The sequence below is a fragment of the Chlamydomonas reinhardtii genome, chromosome 6 (assembly GCF_000002595.2).
Source record: "Chlamydomonas reinhardtii strain CC-503 cw92 mt+ chromosome 6, whole genome shotgun sequence".
Taxonomy (NCBI): domain Eukaryota; kingdom Viridiplantae; phylum Chlorophyta; class Chlorophyceae; order Chlamydomonadales; family Chlamydomonadaceae; genus Chlamydomonas; species Chlamydomonas reinhardtii.
In genome coordinates, this window is record NC_057009.1 from 2,563,571 (window position 1) to 2,582,918 (window position 19,348).

General features: G+C 70.3%; 2 protein-coding genes across 2 annotated transcripts; one reads left to right on the plus strand and one right to left on the minus strand.

Annotated features, from left to right (window-relative positions):
- Positions 1–55: 55 nt before the first annotated feature.
- Positions 56–6,821, minus strand: CHLRE_06g269350v5 (uncharacterized protein). The gene is made up of 13 exons (XM_043062912.1): positions 6,321–6,821; positions 5,891–6,102; positions 5,541–5,761; positions 4,935–5,207; positions 4,174–4,633; positions 3,676–3,828; positions 3,130–3,363; positions 2,844–2,918; positions 2,400–2,504; positions 2,065–2,189; positions 1,600–1,782; positions 1,169–1,330; positions 56–823 (listed from the first exon to the last, which is right to left on the minus strand). The coding sequence occupies exons 1-13, from the start codon at positions 6,652–6,654 to the stop codon at positions 178–180; spliced, it is 3,183 nt and encodes a 1,060-aa protein (XP_042923618.1). The 5' UTR covers positions 6,655–6,821; the 3' UTR covers positions 56–177.
- A 100-nt stretch (positions 6,822–6,921) lies between these two features.
- On the plus strand, positions 6,922–18,899 carry CHLRE_06g269400v5 (uncharacterized protein). The gene is made up of 10 exons (XM_001696459.3): positions 6,922–7,126; positions 7,234–7,301; positions 7,772–7,939; positions 8,223–8,462; positions 8,680–8,738; positions 8,895–9,309; positions 9,621–10,451; positions 10,753–10,840; positions 11,171–15,712; positions 16,027–18,899. The coding sequence occupies exons 1-10, from the start codon at positions 7,039–7,041 to the stop codon at positions 17,970–17,972; spliced, it is 8,445 nt and encodes a 2,814-aa protein (XP_001696511.2). The 5' UTR covers positions 6,922–7,038; the 3' UTR covers positions 17,973–18,899.
- The last annotated feature ends 449 nt before the right edge of the window (positions 18,900–19,348 follow it).

Here is a 19,348-nt window from a genome sequence, read left to right on the forward strand (position 1 = left end):
CACACACACACACACACACACACACACACACACACACACACACACACACTTCATGGATTCACAATCGCACAGACACCCTGTCCCTGTACCGCAACCGCGCACACACGCCCACGCCCACCCCCCGCCCCCTTTACGCCCCCACCCGCACGCCACGCGCCCCTTCTCACCAAACTCCTCTCACGCCCCTCGTATCCCGTACGCCGCCGCCAGCCGCGCCCCCCGCTCGCCGTCCCCCAGCCGCGACAACACCGCCGCCAACCGCCGCGCCAGACCCGCCCGCGCCCCGCCCGCGTCCGGCTGCCGCGCCTGCTGCTCCAAGCCCCGTGCCAGGCTCGCCACGTGCTCCAAAAACACCACCGCCTCCGCCGGCGCCGCGCCGCCCACGAACCAGTCCGGGTGCAGCGCCGCCGCCACCGCCTCCGCCGTGGCGACGGCGAAGCCCATGCCCTCGCCGCCGCCCAGCCCCGCGCCCGCCGCCGCGCCGCGCAGGTACGGCATCATGGAGCCCGCCACCAGCCGCCCCAGCGCCAGCCCCACAAGCAGCCCGCGCGCGAGCAGCCCTTCGAACGCCGACACGCAGTGCAGCAGCCGCAGCGCGGACCGGAAGCGGTGAAAGGCCACGCGCGCCGCGGTGGGGCTGGCGGCCAGCACGGCGGGCGGCCAGGGCGGCAGCGCCGCCGCCTCCGCCGCCGCCTCCAGCGCGCCGCGCACGCCGCCCAGCAGCTCCACCATGCGCTCCTCCTCCGCCGGCACGTACACGAGCAGCTCCGCCGCCAGCGCCGCCACCGCGCGCGTCTGAGACACGCTGCGCACGTCCCAACACCTGCAGAGATGTGTGTGTGTGTGTGTGTGTGTGAGCACGTGTGTGTGTGTACATGAGCAAACAAGCGAGAGTTCCATGCATTGTGTATGTGTCAACCGCTTACCGGTGCCGTGCACGCCAGAGGCGCGGTGCTGCAGGATGCAAGCTGGAGGCGAGCCTAGCCTACAACGTGTGCCCCACACGCCCCGCCCCGCCGCGCCCCATCACATCAGTGCCCCAGCGCACCGAACCTCACCGCACCCCCCAGTGCAGTCTTTAGTGCATCCTGTACTCGCTTTTCCACCCACCCACCCACCGCCCACCCTCCGCTACCCCCCCCCACCCAACCCCTACTCGCTGCCTCACCTGTCCACCCAGTGCAGCGCCAGCGGCAGCACCAGCTTGCGCACCAGCTGAGGAACCAGCTCGCTGTCCGGGTCGTCCTCCGACATGGAGCCGCCGCCGCCGCCGCCGCCGTCAGCAGCAGCGGCCGCAGTGTTCATGCCGTACTCAAACAGCTCGCCGTACCTGTGGGTAAGTTCACAGAGAGAGCGAGAGAGAGTGTGTGTTTGTGTTAAAAGACGAAACGAAAGCCGAAGTGTGTTTGTGTGTGTGTAGGGGGGCGGGACGGGGTGAGCGTGGCGTCAGGGTTGGCGAGCGGTAGGCAGGAGCAAAACCTGTGCACCTGCCAGCCCACTGACCCGGGCCTCCCCCTCCGGGTCATCACAGAGTCCTAGTTGCCTTGTCCTCCTCCAACACCAAACCGTGGCCCCGCCCCACAGCCGCGCGAGCCTCACCACTCCTGCGTGTCGAAGCCTGTGTACGCGCCGCCGGCGCCCGCCTCGCCGGCCGCCTCGCCCCCTCCGCCCCCGCCCCCGCCGTACAGCGGGTCCCAGCGCAGCAGCTGCAGGCGCACGTACGGCGCGAACAGGGCGGGAGTGGACAGATGCATGTAGGCGTTGGTGTAGTCCTTGGGGTACCTGCGGCAGGGGCGGCGCGCGCGCGTGTGTGTATGTTCTTGTCCGTATGTTTTGTTATTGTGTTAAAGAGCACAAGGAAAACATTACGCGTAGGACAGTGTATGCGATGCAGAATTGTTATTGTGTGTGTTCGTGTGTGCTTTCGAAAGCACGACGGCACAGGTCAACAGCATGCTGCCGGCTGTGGAGCCGCCACCCACTGCTGCTATTGCCTCCGCCGACCACGCCACGCACCGCTGCCACCCTCCACAAACCCACAAACCGCCCCCCAACCACCCCCACCTGGCCTTCCACTCCTCCAGCCGCTTCTTGACTGCCGCTATGCTGGCGTACTCCTCGTCCGCGTCCGCGAACACGTGCGCCGCCGCCTCGCACATCTCGCCGTAGCGGGTGGCGTAGCGGGAGGCCTGCGGGGGCCACATTCATGAAAACACGAAGTTGTAGCCAGGGGTGGGATCATGGGATGGCGGTGTTGAAGTGATGGCGGTGATGGTAGTGGTTGTGTGGTGGTGGTAGTGGTGTTGTTTATAGGTGCTAGCGCGACCGACTTCGGAACCCCTTGCTTGCCTGATTCCAACATGCACACACGCCCTCGCACACGGGGCACGCGCACACACCTGCTCGTCCTGCGGCTCGCCGTCTCGCTCCAGGGGGTGTATGGCCGCCCCCGCCTGCGCCGCAGCCAGCCGCTCCCCCTCCCGCGCCAGCAGCCGCTTTCTCCCCTGCGTGCGCATGTGTGCGTGTGTGTGTGTGTGTGTGTGTGTGTGTGTGTTCTGAGTGTGTGTGTGTGTGGGGGGGGGGCCGCGAGCGTTGTTGGAATGTTAATGGGGGAAACATGGGCATCGCAAAGAAGTGGCGTGCACGGGAGCGCACGATGCGTACGCGGTTTGCAGAAGGCACAGGCGGCGGCCGCGCGATCCCACGCGCCTGTGCTTGCCACCATCCTGGCGCGCAGCAACTGACACGTGGCAGCTCCACATAACGCCAACTGGCACGTGGCAGCTCGACACGCTAACTGGCACGTGGCAGCCCCCTCCTCACGCCCCCCTCCCCGGACGGACCTCGGCCCGGGCCTCCAGCTCCCTCCGCCGCTGCAGGTTCACGTTCCGCCCGAACTCGTCCAGTTCCACCGGGCCCTGGGAGGGGAGGAGGCAGGCACAGACGTGCAGGGCGTGTTAGTGAACACAAGGCAAGGCAACGAAGACTCAACAGGAAAGGGCCGGCCACATTACCACACAGCAAGCACCCAACAGCGAACACAAAACACACTAGCGGAGCATCGCAACCCATGCAAACCCGATGTGAAACACCAGCTCGCAAAAGGCGCATGCCCGTCAACCCCCTCACCTCCTCATCCAGGAGCTTTTCCTCCGCGTCCCGCGCCGCCGACTCCGCCGCAGCGCCCGCCGCCGCCGCCGTCGCGCCGCGGCTCAGTGCCGCCATGGCCGCCGCCACCGCCGCCTCCGCCGGCGCCGCCAGGTCGCGCGCCGCCGCCGCCGCCGCCGCCCGCACCGCCGCCGCGCGGTCCTCGATCAGCTCGCCGCGGCTGTCCTCCAGCTCCTCCACGATAGCGGACTTGACCTGCGAGCAGAGGGGGCGTGCATGCATGTGTGAGTGTGTGTAAGTGTGTGTGTGTGTGTGTGAGTGTGTGTGTGTGTATGTGTACATGAGCCGCGGGTGCCCTGTGACTGCGTGTGGGCCTCGACACGTGTGAGCCAAGTCGTACGGCTGTGCGTTCCTAACCCCAACCTTACGCCCAACCGTTCCCCCCCATCCCCACACTTCTCTGCACCAATCCTTGCAATCCCCCCGCCCACACTTGCCACTTAATTCCCATCACTCCTTTCTCCATAAACGGCTACCCCCGCCCCACCCCCGCCCACACTCTCCCACCTGCAGGCAGTCGCACAGGTCTGCCACGTAGGCCCTCAGCCGCTGCACGTACTCGTACTTTTCGCCCGCCGCCGCCAGCTCGCCCTCCAGCCCCTCCACACGCGCCAGGGACGTCGCCAGGTTCTCGGCGGTGCGGCGCGCGTTCTGCTGCACCTGTTGGCAGGGCGGAGGACAGGGAGAGGGAGAGAGTGTGTGTACGACGGTGCCTAGGAGGGCAGGAAGGTCGTGGAAGGTCGTGGACGGCGTGTGTGCAAGGCTGTGAAAGAGCGGGAGAATGTGTGTGGGGCTGGCAACGGTCCGGGCGCGGCGCGGCGCTGGAGCGCCCGGACCGTTGCCAGGGGGTCACGGACCGCTCACACCGACCCGCAGGCACCGAACCACATCCGACTGCCACATCCGACTACGACTCACATCGACTACACACAGCTACGACTTGACATCTGTTTCTTAGCTCAGCCCCAAGTCCCCTAGCTTATGCCCGGCCATCATCCCCCGCACCTGCTTGTGCGACGTGTGCAGCCGCCTCAGCCCCTCCGCCAGCGCCGCCACCACGCCGTCGCCCGCCGCCTGAATGGCCGCCATCCGGCTGCCGCCCGCCGCCATGCCCATGCCGCCGCCCGCAAACGCGCCCGCCGCGCCAAGCGCCGAGCCCGGCCCCAGCCCCGCGCCGCCGCCTGCCCGCATGTGGTTCGAGGGGTAGGGGTAACCGCCGGCGCCGCCAGCTAACGCCGGCGGCGGGTAGCCGCCTGCGGCGGCGGCGGCCGCCGCCGCCGCCGAACCCGGTCCGGGGCCTGCCGCCGCCGCCGCCGCCGCCTGCGGCGGCGGCGCGGTGCCAGCTCCTCCTACTTGCTGCAGCCTGAGCGCCTTTTGCAGCTGCTTCTCCGCGAACGCGTCTTCGTCGTCGTCGCCACCCACCTGCCGCACGTAGCCGCCCAGGTCGCGCTCCTTGCGGCCCGCCCTGTGTGCAGCAGGGCGGTGCGCGGGTTGCGCGGGTTGCGCGGGTTGTTGCGAGGCAGCGCCAATGACAGTGGCGGGCGCAGCAGCGGCGGTGTTGTCAAGGGTTTCTGGGAAGCAGTCAGGAGTGAGAGCCCAGAGGGTTGGGCGCCGAGCCCCATCCGGAATCCACTCCCGTCAACACGCCTGTATTCGACCCACCCCCGCCCCGGCCAGCTCCCTGCCAACCCGTTCGCATCCCCTCCCTCCCTCCCTCCCCTCCCCCTCCCCTCTCCGCGTGCGCGTGCGGCCCCAAAGCAACTCACTTGCCGCCGCCGCCGCCGCCGCCCTCCTTGCCGCTGAACTTTATCCGCATCATGTCCTCCGCCTCCGCGTCGCTGTCGCTGCCGCTGCCGGCGCCACCCTCCCCGCCCTCGCCCGAGCCGCCTGGCCCAACCGAGCCTGCTCGGCCTCCTCCGCCTCCTCCTCCGCCGCCGCCGCGGCCCCCCAGCCGACTGAGTCCGGCCAGGCCGGCGGTGGGGATGTAGTCGGGCGCCAGGTGCGCCTGCCGCAGCCGCTCGCGCTTGGCCTTGGCGGCCCTGGCGTGGAATTACACACACACACACACACACACACACACACACACACACACACACACACACACACACACACACACACACACACACACACAGCGCGCATAAGAGCAACGATCGCGATCGTAATGATTGTTAGGAGTGACTACTAAAAACCATGCTGTGGCCTCCGCCCAGCCGCACCACACGCTAGCGCCCCCCGAGCCCACAGCCATCGCCATCCTTTGCGTGTGAGCGGGCCCCCCCCCCAGCCCGCCACGCCAGCCCACCTCGGCAGCCTCCCCGTACCCCCCAACCATAGGCCCCACCCCGCAGCACCCACTCAGGCCACGCACTCACAGGATGGTCTGCTCGTCCGGAATGCCCAGGTCGTCGTCGTCCTCCTCCTGCATGGCCTCACCCTCCCTGTCAGCAGCCGACTTGCCGCCCGCCTCCCCGCCAGCGCCGGAGGCCCCGGCTCCGCCACCAGAGCCCCCTGCTGCTGCTGCTGCGCCCGCTGCGCCGCCGCCGCCCGGCCGCGGCGGCGGCGGCAGCGGCATGTCCGGCTCCTGCGGCCGTACCTGCGTGTGTGGTGTAGGGGGGCAAGCAAAGCGTTGGCCAGGTGGGTGAATGACTGTCCCGCCATCCTCCCTCCCTCCCTCCACGCCTCTGCCCGCCGTCTCCGGCCCTCCCTCCTGCCCCGGCCGCACCAGCGCGTTGCTGCTGCCCGGCAAGCTGAAGCGGTCGTCCTTGGGCGCGCCCGCCCCCGCCCCCGCCGGCTTGAAGCTGCCAGACAGCTTGATGACCGGCTCGGTGCCGCCCGTGCCGGCGCCGGCGCCGTCGCCCGCCGGCGCCAGTCGTGCGGCGCTGAAGCTGATAGCGTTGCGCTGCAGCTCCTTCATGCGCTCGGCCGTGTACTCGCCTGCGCATTATGTTGCGGATATGGCGTGGTTGGAAGGATGCAAGGGAATGTGGGTCGGCTGCCGGTGCCTGCGAGCCCACCCAAACCCCCAGCACACAGGCTGTGACGCTGCCCGACCGCGTGGCGGTGTGAGCAGCCCTGTTGCGGCGTATCCGCGCCTGTTGCGGGCAGGGGCGTGCAGGGGCCCGGGGGGGTGCCGCGTGGCGTCGGCATCGCACCTGCAGAGCCGCGCGTGGACGGCTGCGCCGCGTTCTCCAGCGAGAGGTCCGAAAGCGCCGGCGCCCTCCCAAGCTTCAAAGAGCGCTGCTTGTCCTTCTTGCCTTCCTTCTTTGACGCGAAGCTCCCTGGATCGTCGACATCCTCGTCAAACGAAAGAAGGCTGGGTTTCGCGGCTTTAACTTCTTTCTTAGCCGCAGCCGGTGCCGCTGGCGGTTTCGCCGCTGCGTCTTTCTTCGCCTGACTGGGCGGCTTTATCACCGGAGGCCCGTCTTCAGCTTCTTCCTCATCTTCAGCAGTAATTTTAGCTCTGAATTTACGTTGCTTGAAAGCCATGTTTCAAGATAAGCCCAAGAAGCGCAGGTGGCGCAGAACGAAAAGAATACTTTGCAGGCAAGTGCGCTACTGTTGATTGCCCAATGAATTATGACAGCTGATGGTGTACTGGCAAGGATTCAATGCTAGGTGGGCCAAATGGAGGTGAGGCCATGGAAAGTCTGGTAGCGACCATTTGCAGAACTCCAAAGTGAACACTGTGTCTGTTTGCCGGGTCGGGGCTATTGCGTTAGGTGTTTTTGAGGCACGCACAAACATCCCCGTTTGAGGTCTCAGCACTGTGTTTTGCCGCCCAGTAAGCCTTGCGCGGTCGGCACACGGGACGCAGAACATGAGCTTGAGCTTCCAGCAGGTTTTCAGTAGCTGTAGCTTAAGATATTAGATATGGCACTGGCCGGGCCACATGCGCCTGGACCGGGCCGGCCGACCGTGCCCCACGGCGCGCCTCGCGGGTTTGACGACCTGGACGCAGGTATGCGCGCTTGCTAACATTCAGGATATGGTGATACTTGTATGCTCGGAGCAGAAAGGGCTGCTCGACACGCGCTCGGCTAAATTGCTGCCCCTTCCCACTCGCAGCGGACGGATATCGTCACCTTCGCGCGCAGCTGCTCACATGGCCCGGCTGCGTATCGGAACCTGTTGAGGTGTGTGCAATAGCTGCGGGGGTTTGGCTTACTGGCATATGCCACCAAGCCGCACAGCGAAGCGAGGTGCGGGCGCACAGGCGTTCGGTGGAAGCGCAACGCAGCTGTTGGCCCAGCAGCGCCCCCCCCACCCCCCCGACGCGCCCCCAGGCCCCTGCCATCGTTGTCCTACTCCCCTTGTCCCATTAACGCACAGCAGCCCTACCTCGTCAACGTCCCGGCGTGCCTCCTCGCCCTTGCCTACTGGCACACGCAACCGCTTCCCAAGCCACCGCCGCCCCTGCCTCCGCCGCCCCTCTGCCCCGTGTGCCCGCACCCGGCACCTGCCCCCGCACCCACACCTGCACCCGCCCCCACTGCTCTCCCCAACTGTTCCTGGCTCCTTCACTTCTTAGCTACCGTAATCATCGCTTCTTGGCTGCCGTAATCATGAATGTAAACCCACTGCTCCGCCCCCACTGTTCCACCAGGTCCTGGACGCCGCGGCCTTCACGGCGGACTGGGTGCGGGCGGGCGGGCTGCAGGCGCCGGCGCTGGTGCGCGGCTACGGCGCCCCCGCCGCGCACCTGCAGCCGCTGCTGGGCCCGGACATGAAGGACCTGGGGCCGCTGTCGCGGGCGCTGGGGGAGGACCGCGAGGTACGTGTGTGCGGGAGCGTGGGAGCGTGGGAGCGTGCGTGTGTGCGGGAGTGTGCGGGAGTGTGCGGGAGTGTGCGTGTGTTGCCGACAACGACAACGAAGCTACAGATTGCGCACAGATGTACGGTATACGGTATCCCAGAAACACGCGCGCACACACAGTTTGAATACTGATGCAAGGTGTCGACCCTTTCCCTTGATTACTCCTTTCTTAACAATGTACGTGTGTACACAGGCGCTGACTTGCTCGTCCTGCTTTCCTTTCCGTTCCTGTTCAACGCAGGTGCTAACGCTGGACGTGGACAAGCAGGCCCCGGGGCCCAAGTGGACGCTGCGGCAGTGGTGCCTCTACTGGCGCGAGCGGCAACCCGTGGGCGACCTCACCGCCCTGCCGCACCAGCAGCACCCGCAGCAGCAGCACCATCACCCGCAGCAGCAGCAACACGGCGGCGGCGGCGGCGGCGGGCGGGGCGGCTCCGAGGGCGCCGGGCACGGCTCCGCGGCCGCCGCCATCAGCTCCCAGGTGTGTCGTTGTCGTTGCTGTTGCTGCTGTGTGCGTGTGTGCTTTTGCGTGCGGTGTGCGGTCAACTGCTGTGATGGCGCCGTTGTGGGCTGCAGTTTTTTTTGCATGACGTGGCGGCGGCTGCTTTGGTCGCGCCCCGGCATGGCCGTGACACAGCCTGATGTAGCAGTCAATCTTTCACCCGCGCCGCGCCGCGCCGCCCCACGCCCCCGCGCAGGACGACGGGGTCGACACGGAGATGGATGACGAGGCGGACAGCGCCTTCGTGCACCAGGGGTGAGTGAGTGGGTCCGTACACATACACACGCGCACACATGCACACATATGTAACATGCACACATAAGTAACTCCGGCAGCGCCTGGGCGGGCTTCGTTTTGTTTCTTCTTGTAGCACACATATAGACACACACACACGCACACATGCAACCGCAGGGACGTGGATGCGTTCCGCGAGACCAGCGCCCCCCGCAAGGGCATTCGCGACGCCAACAAGCGCCGACAGCTGGCGCTCACCGCCCTCTCACTGGCCGACCTGCCAGCCGCCGCCGCCGCCGCCGCCGCCGCGCCGCACGCCGCGCCGCCGCCGCCGCCAGGCGCGGCGGCGCCGCACGCCGCCGCAGACGGCGGCGGCCCGCTGCGCGTGCCGGCGCCGCTGGCGGCTGTGGATCTAGTGAACCAGCTCAACATGTCGCGGGAGGTGGCGGCGGCGGCGGCGGGCGGCGGCAGCAGCGGTCTTGGTCCGGCGGCTCGGCACCACTTGGCGGTGTGGCCGGCGGGCGCCTTCACCAACTTCCGGGTGCTGCCGGGCGGCGCCGCCAGCTGGTGGGCGGTGGCGGCGGGGCGCGTGGTGAGTGTGTGCGGCGTGACGTGACGTGACGTGATCTGACGCAGGGCGGGCACGTGACGCAGGATGAGCAAGTGTGTGTGTGAGCGCATGTATGTGTAGGTGGTGGCGTGTGCGGTGATCAGATCAGCTGATCCATCTCCTGATCCTTCCCCTCCAACCTCCCTCACCTCCCTCGCCTCTCTGCCTTGCCCTGATTCCCCTGTCCCTCCCTTTTCCCCTCCTGCCCCGCCCTCGCCCCCTCCTGCCGCCTGCTGCCGCCTGCCGCCGCCTGCCGCCTCCCGCCGCCCTGCCGCCGCCTCCTGCTGCCGCAGGTGTTCTTCCTCATCCCGCCCACCGAGCCCGCCCTGGCGCTGTACGCCTCCTGGGTGGCCTGCGGCGCACGCGACCGCGGCCGCCCACTCCTAGAGGCCTGGCCCACACCACCGCCACCGCCGCCAGCACAGGCGACACAGGCAACACATGCACAGCAGGCGACACACGCACAGCAGGCGGCGGCGCCTTCGGGGGCACAGGCCACGACGCAAGGGACGCAGGCGGGGACGCAGGCGGGGACGCAGGCGGCGGCGCTGGGACACGGGGAGGCGAGGCAAGGGCAGGCAAGCGCAGGGGAGGGCGCGAGGGGCGGCTCCACGCCACCGCCGCCGCCGCCGCCCTTTTTTGCGCCGCCGCCCGTGCCGCAAGCTGCTACTGCTACTGCCTGTGCTACTGCGGCGGCTGCACAGGCGGTAGCGGCGGCGGCGGCTGCACAGGCACCTGCACCGGCGCCGGCAGGACCCGCGACCTCCCTCGCACCCGAGCCGGCCGCACACGACTCCGCCCCCGCTCCTCTCGCGCCGCCGCCGCCGCCGCCGCCGCGGCACGCGTCTGCGCGCTCCCCACAGCCTCCGCCGCCCTCGCCCCTGGCTCTGCCCCCCTTCTCCGCCCCCGCCTCCTCCGCTTCCTCCACCTCTAGCACCGGCTCCGGGCTGCGGGTGGTGCGGCTGGAGGCGGGGCCGGGGGAGCTGGCGCTGCTGCCTGGCGGCTGGCCGGTGGCGGTGGTGGCGGCGGCGGACAGCGCGGCGGTGTGCGGCACGCTGCTGAGCGCACACGGCGGCGGGCTGGCGGCGGCGCTGCGGGCCTGGGAGCTGGAGGAGCTGCTCAAGGTGGGGGGGGAGGGGGGGCAGGGCCGGGGCACCTGGGTGTGTGTGTGTGTGGGGGGGGGGGGGGGGGGGGGGCGGTAGCCGTTCCTGTGAAAAACGGAGTGGTTAAGTCACAAGTGTGAAGTGCCAACCGGGGGGAGGAGGGTTGTAGATACCAGCCCAAACTGTCAGGGCCGCTCTCCCAACCCGCTGCCATGCTGTCCTCTTGTGTACCTGCATACGCCCGCCCGCACCCCTCACACAAGCACGTGCCCAAACAACTGAACACACACACACACATATACACATACGCCCTCTCGCACAGGTCAAGCACCGCGCGCGCTTCCCGCTGTTCCGGCACCTCATGTGGCACACAGCCGTGTCGTACGCGCGCTCGCTGAGGGCGGCGGCAGGTGGGGCGTGTGTGCTTTGTGTGTTTTGTGTGTTTCGTGTGTGTTTTGTGTTTTGTGTGTGTGTGCTTGTTGGAGAGGGAGGCTGGGACAGTGCTGTCCCATTTAGCGTGGCTGACAGCTCCGCATTGCTTGGTTCCCCATTTAGCTGCCGCGAGTACGGCAGCCCGCGGCGTGCACCGAAGGCAACGCCTGCTTCTGCTTGCCCCATTCTCACCGCACCCCACCACGGCGCACCATTGCGCACCACGCTACTGCGCGCGCGCACACAGACACACGCACACACACACACACACACACACAAACACACACCACACATACATACACACACAGGCCTGCCCATGTTGAAGCGCCAGCGCGCCACCACCTCCCGCGACCGCGCCGCCGGCCACGCGCTCGGCCCGGGCACCATGACCACCTCCCACACCGCCAACGGCGGCGGCGGCGGTTACCGTTACGGCGGCGCCGCCGCGCCCCAAGACAGTTTCAACAACGGTCCGGCGCACAGCGGCCCTGGAGTGACGGGCCCGCCGTCGTACAACTTCCGCCGCGTCTCGGCGCCGGCGGTACAAGGCGGCGGCGGCGGCGGCGGCGCGGCGCCGGCAGCGTCGGGTGGCGGCGGCGGCGCCGTGGCGGCGGCGGCGGCGGCGGTTAACAAGGCTGTAGCCGGCCGGAAGCGGGGGTCGGTGGACCAATACGCGGACTCTCCGCGTCGGCCGTCGGGCACCCACTCGGGCGCGGCGGCGGCGGCGGGGGCAGCGGCAGGGCCTGCGGCGAGTGGCGGCGGCGGCGGCGGCCCGCCGCCACTGCCCGGGCGCGGGACCAAGGCCCGTGGCGGCGGCGGCGGCGGCGCGACCCCTGCGTCTCCGGTGCACAGCGGCGGCGGCAAGCGGATAAAGCTGACGTCGGGCGCCGCCGCCGCGGTCCGCATGTTCAACGAGCTGGATAGCAGCGACGACGATGATGGCGACGGCGACTGGGGGGATACAACCTCGCCGCGCGACGGCCGCGGCACACTCGGCTTTGCCGCCGTCGGCCGCCGCCCGCGCCGCGGCGCTGCCGCCGCCGACGCGGCAGCAGCAGCTGCGCCTGCGGGTGCCGCTGCTGGTGTGCAGGGCTCGGCTCGGCGTTTCCCGGCGCGCGCGTCCGCGCCGCGGTCGGTGGTTGCGAGTGCGCTGGCGCGGCGGGCTGGGTACGACATGGATGACTCAGATGAGGAGGAGGATGAGGAAATGGCGGCGGCGGCGGTTGGTACGGCGGCGGCGGCGGGCGTCGAAGGGCTGGGGCGGCCGCGGCGCAGCCGTGGCCGCAGCCAAGACTGGCGGCACTTGCTGGTGGAGGGAGAGGAGGGCGAGGAGGAGGGGGAGCAGCAGGGTGAGGGTGGCGGAGAGCAAGGCGGCGACGACGACGGCGTCAGTGAGCGGCACGGCGGCGCCGCCGGGCCCGATGACGGCACCTCGCCGGCAGTCAGCCCCCGGGCGGCGGCGGCGGCAGCCGGCGGCGCTGCCGGCGGTGGCCGGCGGCGGCGCGGCGCGGCGGCGGAGGACGCGGATTACGAGTACGACCCGGATGACGACGTGTCGTACGACAGTGGCGGCGGCGGCGGCGTCTGGTACGGCGGCGGCGGCGGGCCTGGCCTCAGTGACGGTGGCAGTGAGGGCAGCACGCCCGCGATACCGGGGCTGGTGCGGGGTGTGCGCGGCATGCGGGGCCGCGTGGTCCGCCGCAACGCCCCGCCAGCTGGTGGCGGCGGCGGCGGCGGCGGCGGGCGCGGCCGCGCCGGCACGGGTCGCGGCGGCGGCGCACGCTCCGTGCCCAGGCCGGCGGCAGCGGGCGGCCGGCAGCTCGGCCGCGGCGGCGGGTTGGCGAACACGCCGTCGAGGGACATGGGCGTGGTCAGCAGCCGGCCCGCGACACCGGCTGAGCGGCTGAAGGCGCTTCAGACGCTACGGCCGCAGCCGAGAGGCGGCGCCGCCGCTGGCGGCGGCGCCGCTGGCGGCACTGCCGGGCATGGGATCTACCGGCCGCTGGGTCTGCCGGATGAGGGCGAGGCCGAGGACGTGTCACCGGGCGGAGCGCGCGCCGGCGGCGGCGGCAGCGGAGGCGATGGTGCGCGGCGGCCGCGGCTGCGCCGCACTGCGGGTCAGATCCTGCGGGACGGGTTAGGGCTGGGCGCGTCGGCGGAGGGCGGGGAGGGGGAAGAGGACGTGGCTGACGCGCACGCCGGCGGCGGCGGCGGCGCCGGCGGGCGGCGCGGGCCGCGGCGGCGGTCACGCGTGTATGACGACACTGACGATGACATGTTTGCCGACGCCGTCAGCGGCGGTGGCAGTCACGGCGGCGGCGGCGGCGGCCATGGCGGCGGCGGGAGCGACTTGGACGGTCATTCGGAGGGCGCCGGCGCCGGCGCTGGTGGCGGCGGCGGCGTCCGTTTACGCGGCGTCCGAGCACGCGGCGGGCGCGCTGGCGGCGGCGGCGGCGGCGGCTCGGACGCGTCAAACATAGGCGACGACGACGCTGACGAGGATGAAGACGGTCCGGGGGCGCGGCGGCTGGGCGCGCGGCGGCGGCTGCGTCGGGCCGTGCTGGCGGTGGCGGATGATCTCGAGGACGAAGAGGAGGAGGAGGACGATGACGATTACGAGGAGTCGCAAGACTCCGAGGATGACGAGGACGAGAGCGAGGGGGAGGGGGAGGAGGGCAGCGGCTCTGAAGGAGCAGGGCAGCGGCAGGAGCCGGTGGCGGCGGCAACACAGGCCAGGGGCAACCGAGCACCCGCCGGCGCGGGCGGCGGTGCAGCCACCGCCGCCTCTACCGCCGCGGCGCCGCACCGGCCCGAGCCGCGGGCCGTGTCCGCCGGGCCGTCCGCTGCAGCAGGAGGGTCAGGGGCAGGGGCAGGAGCAGGAGCTGGGGCAGGAGCAGGGGCAGGAGCAGGGGCAGGAGCTGGGGCAGGGGCAGGAGCAGGGCCAGGAGCAGGGCCAGGAGCAGGGGCAGGGGCTGGGGCTGGTGGTGTCGGCAGCGCGCCGCTCAAGATCAAGCTGTCGCTGCACGGCCGCACGCCGGCCGCCGCCGCAGCGCCTTCCGCCGCGGCCGCCGCCGGCGCCGCCGCCGGCCGCGGCGTCACGCCGCCGCCGGCGCCAGCCATCAGCCTGCCCGGGCCGGCGCCCCTGCATGCCGCCTCCACGCCAGCTGCTCACGCGGCCGCGGCGACGCCGCACACGGGCGGTCTGAAGCTCAAACTCAAACTCCCGGGAGGGGCTGCGCACACCCCGGCCGGCAGCGGTGCCGGTGCACCAGGCGCCCTCGCGCCCACCATCGCCCGGAGTACGGCCCACGAGCCCGCAGCATCATCGGGATCCGCAGCTGCCGCCGGCACTGCAGGTGCGGGCGAGGGCACGGGCGCCGGCGCCGGCGCGAGGGGAGGGCATGGGGGAAATGCGGCCGTAGGCACCGCCCCAGCTGCTGCCCCGGCTGCTGCCGTTGCTTCGGCCGCTGCTCCTTCTCCTGCTGCTGCTGCTGTCGCGCTGCCGCCTCCGCAGGCGTCCGCCGGAGCGCCTGATGCGGCCCCGGGCGCCGCTGCTGCTGCTGCGGCGGCGGCGGCAGCGGCGGCAGCCGCCGACGGCTCGCCAAGTCGCGATGGGCTTCCTCGCATCCCGCAAATGGATGGCGCGGATGACATGGACGAGGATGACTACGACTGTGAAGATGGTACGGCTACTGCTGTTGCTACGGCTGTTGCTGCTGCTGCTGCTACTGCCGCGGCGCCGCAGGCCCCGCCGCAGCACGCGCCGCAACTGCGCGTCACCCTGCCTGACGCGGCGGAGGGCGCGGAGCTACAGCCGCAGCAGCAGCTGTTGCTGCAGACCTTGCAGACCGGCGGCGGCGCACAGCCGCACCTGGTCAGCAAGGAGCAGGCGTCCACGTTCGCAACACCTGCCTCATCAGCGGCGCTTGCAGAAGCGGCAGCGGCGGCTGCGGCTGCACAGGTGGCTTCTGAGGAGCCGCAGCGGCCGCCGCCGCGCCCGCATTCGCCGAGTGCGCTGTCCAGCCCGGTGCCGCCGCTGCCGCTGCAGCATGGGCACCTCAGCATCCTACAGGGCCTGCCCTCCTCCGGCAGCGCCAGCCACCACTCGCACCCACACCCGAGCCACCCGCACCCACACCCGCACGGGCACGCCAACCACCACACCTCTCATAACCACAACTCTCACAACCACAACCACCACGGCCACAACTCCCACACTCACGGCGCCCAGGCGCCCTGCAGTGGGACGGAGGCACCGGGGGCACCGGGGGGAAACCCGCCGGCCGTCGCTGCAGCAGCAGCAGCACCGGCGGCGCCGCTGCCACACACAGCGGCGGCAACAGAAGCGAGGTTAGCAGCACCAGTGACAGCACTGGCTCTAGCACGGCCGGGGGCTGTAGCACAGGTGGCGGGTGCTGAGGCGGGGCACGCCATGCAGCCGCTACAGCCACACCAGCAGCTGCAGCCTACTGCTGTGGTGGAGGGGCCGGCGACAGGCGAGCTCCAACAGCACCCGCACGCCACACCTGCACCACCTGCTGCCGCCGCCGCCGTCGCGCCTGTGCCGCCCCACGCCCCACCGCCGCCGCCCGGCCACGAGCGGCCTCCTGGCGGCGGCGGGCTGCGCGGCATGCTGCCGGCCAAGCGGGGCTCGGACGGGTCCGGCAAGGCGGCGCCAAGTGCGGCTGCTACTGCGGCGGCGGCGGCGGGCGCTGCGGGTGCTGCAGGTGCTACGGGCGGCGCCTCTCCGGCGGCGGCGGCTGCTCGGGGCCCGGGGCGGCCGCCCGCGATCAAGTCCATCTCCATGGCGGTGCCGGACGCGCAGAAGGCGCTGGGGCTGGTGGCGCTAGGTGGGCGCGTGCGTGCGTTTGTGTGTTTTAGGATGGGTTTGTTTGTGTGTGCGTTATGTGTACGTATGTGTATGCACATGTGTATGCACATGTGAGTGTTAATGCCTACCTGCATGGCTGCCTGACATCTGTGCCGTAAGTCTGCGTCCGTGCTACTGGTCAGCGGGCTGCACGTGTGTGCCTGCGGGCTCCTAGCCGCCGCCGCATGGCACCATCCAGTACCATTGCAACCGGTGCGAATGCAGCAGCTCGCCCTGCTGAGGCCAGGCCCCTGCGCGTGTGCTTCCTCTCTCTCTCTGTCTCCCTCTTCGCAGGCGCCAACCGCACCGGCACGCAGGGGGCTCGCGGCTCCCTCACCAAGATGATGCCCTCGCGCCCCGGACAGCAGGCGCGCCAGCCGCCCGGCAGCACCCTCGCCGCCGCCAAGCAGCAGATGCACACCGGCGCCGGCACGCCAGGCGCGCCCGTCGCCGCGGGCGGCTTAGCAGCCGGCCCGGCAGGACGCGGCGGCGGCGGCGGCGGCGGCGTGGGGAGCGGCCGGCAGCACTTACGACCGTCGCCGCCTTTGCAGGGACCAGACCAGGCGGCGGCGGGAGCTGCGGCGCCGCAGCACCAGGGGTTAGGTGGCGCCGCGGCAAACACGGACGCGGCTCCGCCTGCGGCAGCCGGTGCTGCTACGGCTGCTACAGCTGCCGCAGCTGCTGCAGCTGCTACAGCCGCCGCCGCGGCGGCGGTGATCGGCCCAGCGGAGCCGCAGTCGCTGTTCGCGGCAGCGGAGATGCCCTTACCCGGCCTGTTAGGCGCGTCGCCAGTAGCGGCGGCGCGGGTTTTCGCTATTGGTGCCGCCGCAGCGGAGACGCCAGGCGCGGCCGCCGCCGCAACCCCCGCCGCTGCTGGCGGCGACGGCGGCGGCGACGCCATGGATGTGTCTCCCATGCAGCTCGCCATCCGGTCCGCCATCGCCGCCGCCGCCGCGGGCCGCCCACACGACCACATGCCGCCGCCCTCGCTGCCGCCGCTACCTGCGCCCGCACCGGCGGCGCCGCCACTGGCTGCAGCCGCAACGCCGCACCACCAGCAGCATCAGCCGCCGCTGCTGCCACCTGTCAGCCCGGTGGCGGTGCCACACGCTCCCACGCTCTTCACCACCGGCGCCGCGCCGCCGGCCTCAGCCTCAGCCTCAGCCTCAGCCTCAGCCTCGGCCGCACCCGCACCCGCACCCGCAGCAACCGCGCCCTCCGCCGCAGGCGCGGCCGCTACAGCCACCACCGGCGCCCCTGCTACAGCCTCTGCTACCGCCCTTGCTACAGCCTCTGCTACAGCCTCGCGGCCGCGGCCGTCGCTGTCCAAGCTGCTGACGCCCTGGGAGGTGCGTGACCTGCCGCTGCTGGTGGCGGCGCTGCGGCGGGGCCTGGCGGAGGCGGCGGCGGGCCACGGCGGCGGCGGCGGCTTCTTGCCGTCGCACGCCGCCGCCCACGCCGTACACCTGCCGTACGACGACGTGCCGTACAACATCCGCGACCCGGAGCACGTGCTGGAGCAGCTGGAGGAGGCGCTGGTGGCGCTGGAGCACCCGGCCTACGTGGCGCAGCACGCGCTGGCGGCGGCCGCCGCCGCCGTCGCGGCGGCCGCCGCGGGTGGCGGCGGCGGCGGCGCTTCCGCGCTGCTGCCGCCGCTGCCTACACTGCCATTGCTCGGCCACCCAGCGGCGGCGGTAGCGGCGGCTCCGCCGCTAACGTCGCCTGGCGGCGCGGGATTGAGCGGGCAACCCATGGGGCCCCCGAGTGCCGCTGCCGCTGCCGCCGGCGCTGCCGCTGCTGCTGCTGCGGCGGCGGCGGCGGCGCGGCCTGTCGGCACCGCCGCTGGGAGCCTGCCGCCGCCGCCGGCGCCGCCGCCGCCGCAGCCGCACCCTTCCTCGGTGCCGCCGCCGCTGGCGGTGCGCTTTGCCTCTGACGGCGAGATGCCGGCGGCGTGGCGGCAGCTGCGAGACGAGCTGGCGGCCCAGCGGCGGCGGGCGGCGTCGCCGGGCCCTGGCAGCACCGCCCTCGGGACCACGGGCGACGCGGACACAGTGGAGCAGACGGCGGAGACGGACCCAGTGGTCAACGCGAGCGTGGGTGGCGGCGGGTTCGGAGGCGGCGGCGGCGGAGGAGGAGGAGGAGGCGCCGGCATGCACCCGCCCCGCGGCGCGGGGCGGGGCGGGCACAGCAAGCAGATTAGCAAGAAGGTCGCGAAGCTGAAGAAGGGCCTAGGTTTGTGAGAGGTGCGTGAGCGAGCGGGGGATGGTGAAGGTGTGGGAACACATGTCCAGCGTGGGTGCTTTTCGATGCGCGCCCGCCATATCGTCAGACCGTCTGGTCTGGCCCACATGGTGTTGTGCCGTGGTGGGCTGGTGAACATGGTGCCTGCGCCCAAGGCTGATTACATACCCCTAGCCCAAGCTCCAAGTGCGCATACGCAGACAGCGATTAGGGAGGCACGCGAAGGGCAGGCTGGTCGCGGAGGCGGTGTGATGGAATATGGCGTTACCGCAGCTGTTTACTGGCGAACTTCTGGTACTGTGGTGGGCTGCTGCGGCAGCCGAGTTGTGCTTCTTGCAACCCTGTTGGGTTATGTCTGTGTGTGCGCCCGCACATGTGGATGTGGAGCATTGACGGGTGCGGGACTGGGCTCGGGCCACCAAAAGCGACCGAACCAGACATCAACGTACGGGATGGCGGCGGTAAGCGGTCCGGGCATCGCCGGCCGCATAGGCCCGCTCCACGCCCGCGTGTGCAACGAATGTTGGCTGTCCTGCGTGGGTGTGTTGATTTGCGAGAGGTGAGGGGCTTATTAGGTGTGGCAGCATAGTAAGCAGTTGCACGCCAGGAGTGAGGGGCCTAGGTAGGATGACGCGAAGGGCAGGGAATGCAGCATGCATTGCAGAACTGGAAACCCACAAAACCCAACTTCCTCATGTGATCTGGTGACGGGGCATGCAGCGCATGCATACACTTCCACTTGGGGGCTTGGTACGTGGTGGTGATGAGGCCGGTCACATGAGAGTGTGTGTTTGTGTGATTGTGTGGAGGTGCTCACGCATCCCGACTCAATTAGTTCGGCGTCCTGAGTGATGTCCGTGATGCACGAACTGCAGCTCTGCGCGAGTACGTGCGCGCGATATTTTTGCAAGACTGAGAAACTTTCCTCGGCGCGCAAGGGGAGCTGCTTTGATGCACCATCCTGGCCAAGGGCGCCTCCAGCTCTGCGGGGTACTGGAGTAGGAGTGACAACAAAGCATGGTTGGCGCTAAGCTTGCTTTAAGCAAGAGCTTGTGAAAGGCCAGGCTCGCGCTGGAAAGCCCGTCACACTGCGCGGACAGCTGGCGTTCTGATGTCAGGGCTGTTCCTCATGCAGGGCACGGCGCTGGGAGTTCCGACCCCCATCAGACTCCCGTACCTTGCGTCCGCGGCACGGGCCCTGAATCCCGCACTCCTATGGCGACGCTCCGGCTTAAGTGCAGGGACTGGCGGGCTGGGCGGGTGCGGCCCTGCCTGGGACACTGGCAGATGCCGGCCCTATCCTGGTCGCCTGGCGTGGATCACTGACCATGGCAATCATACGCCTCTGAGCTCTCTGCAAGCCGGGTTCGTGTAG

What these genes read in the sequence shown, in the direction of transcription:
- CHLRE_06g269350v5 (XM_043062912.1), bottom strand. Translation starts at nt 6,654, where the DNA reads ATGGCTTTCAAGCAACGTAAATTCAGAGCTAAAATTACTGCTGAAGAT. An exon ending in CCGGACGAGCAGACCATCCT is followed by an intron (nt 5,208 to 5,540) that starts GTGAGTGCGTGG and finishes ATTCCACGCCAG; the next exon opens with GGCCGCCAAGGCCAAGCGCG. An exon ending in GGCGGCGGCGGCGGCGGCAA is followed by an intron (nt 4,634 to 4,934) that starts GTGAGTTGCTTT and finishes TGCTGCACACAG; the next exon opens with GGCGGGCCGCAAGGAGCGCG.
- CHLRE_06g269400v5 (XM_001696459.3), top strand. Translation starts at nt 7,039, where the DNA reads ATGGCACTGGCCGGGCCACATGCGCCTGGACCGGGCCGGCCGACCGTG. An exon ending in AGCGCCTTCGTGCACCAGGG is followed by an intron (nt 8,739 to 8,894) that starts GTGAGTGAGTGG and finishes ATGCAACCGCAG; the next exon opens with GGACGTGGATGCGTTCCGCG. An exon ending in CGGTGGCGGCGGGGCGCGTG is followed by an intron (nt 9,310 to 9,620) that starts GTGAGTGTGTGC and finishes CTGCTGCCGCAG; the next exon opens with GTGTTCTTCCTCATCCCGCC.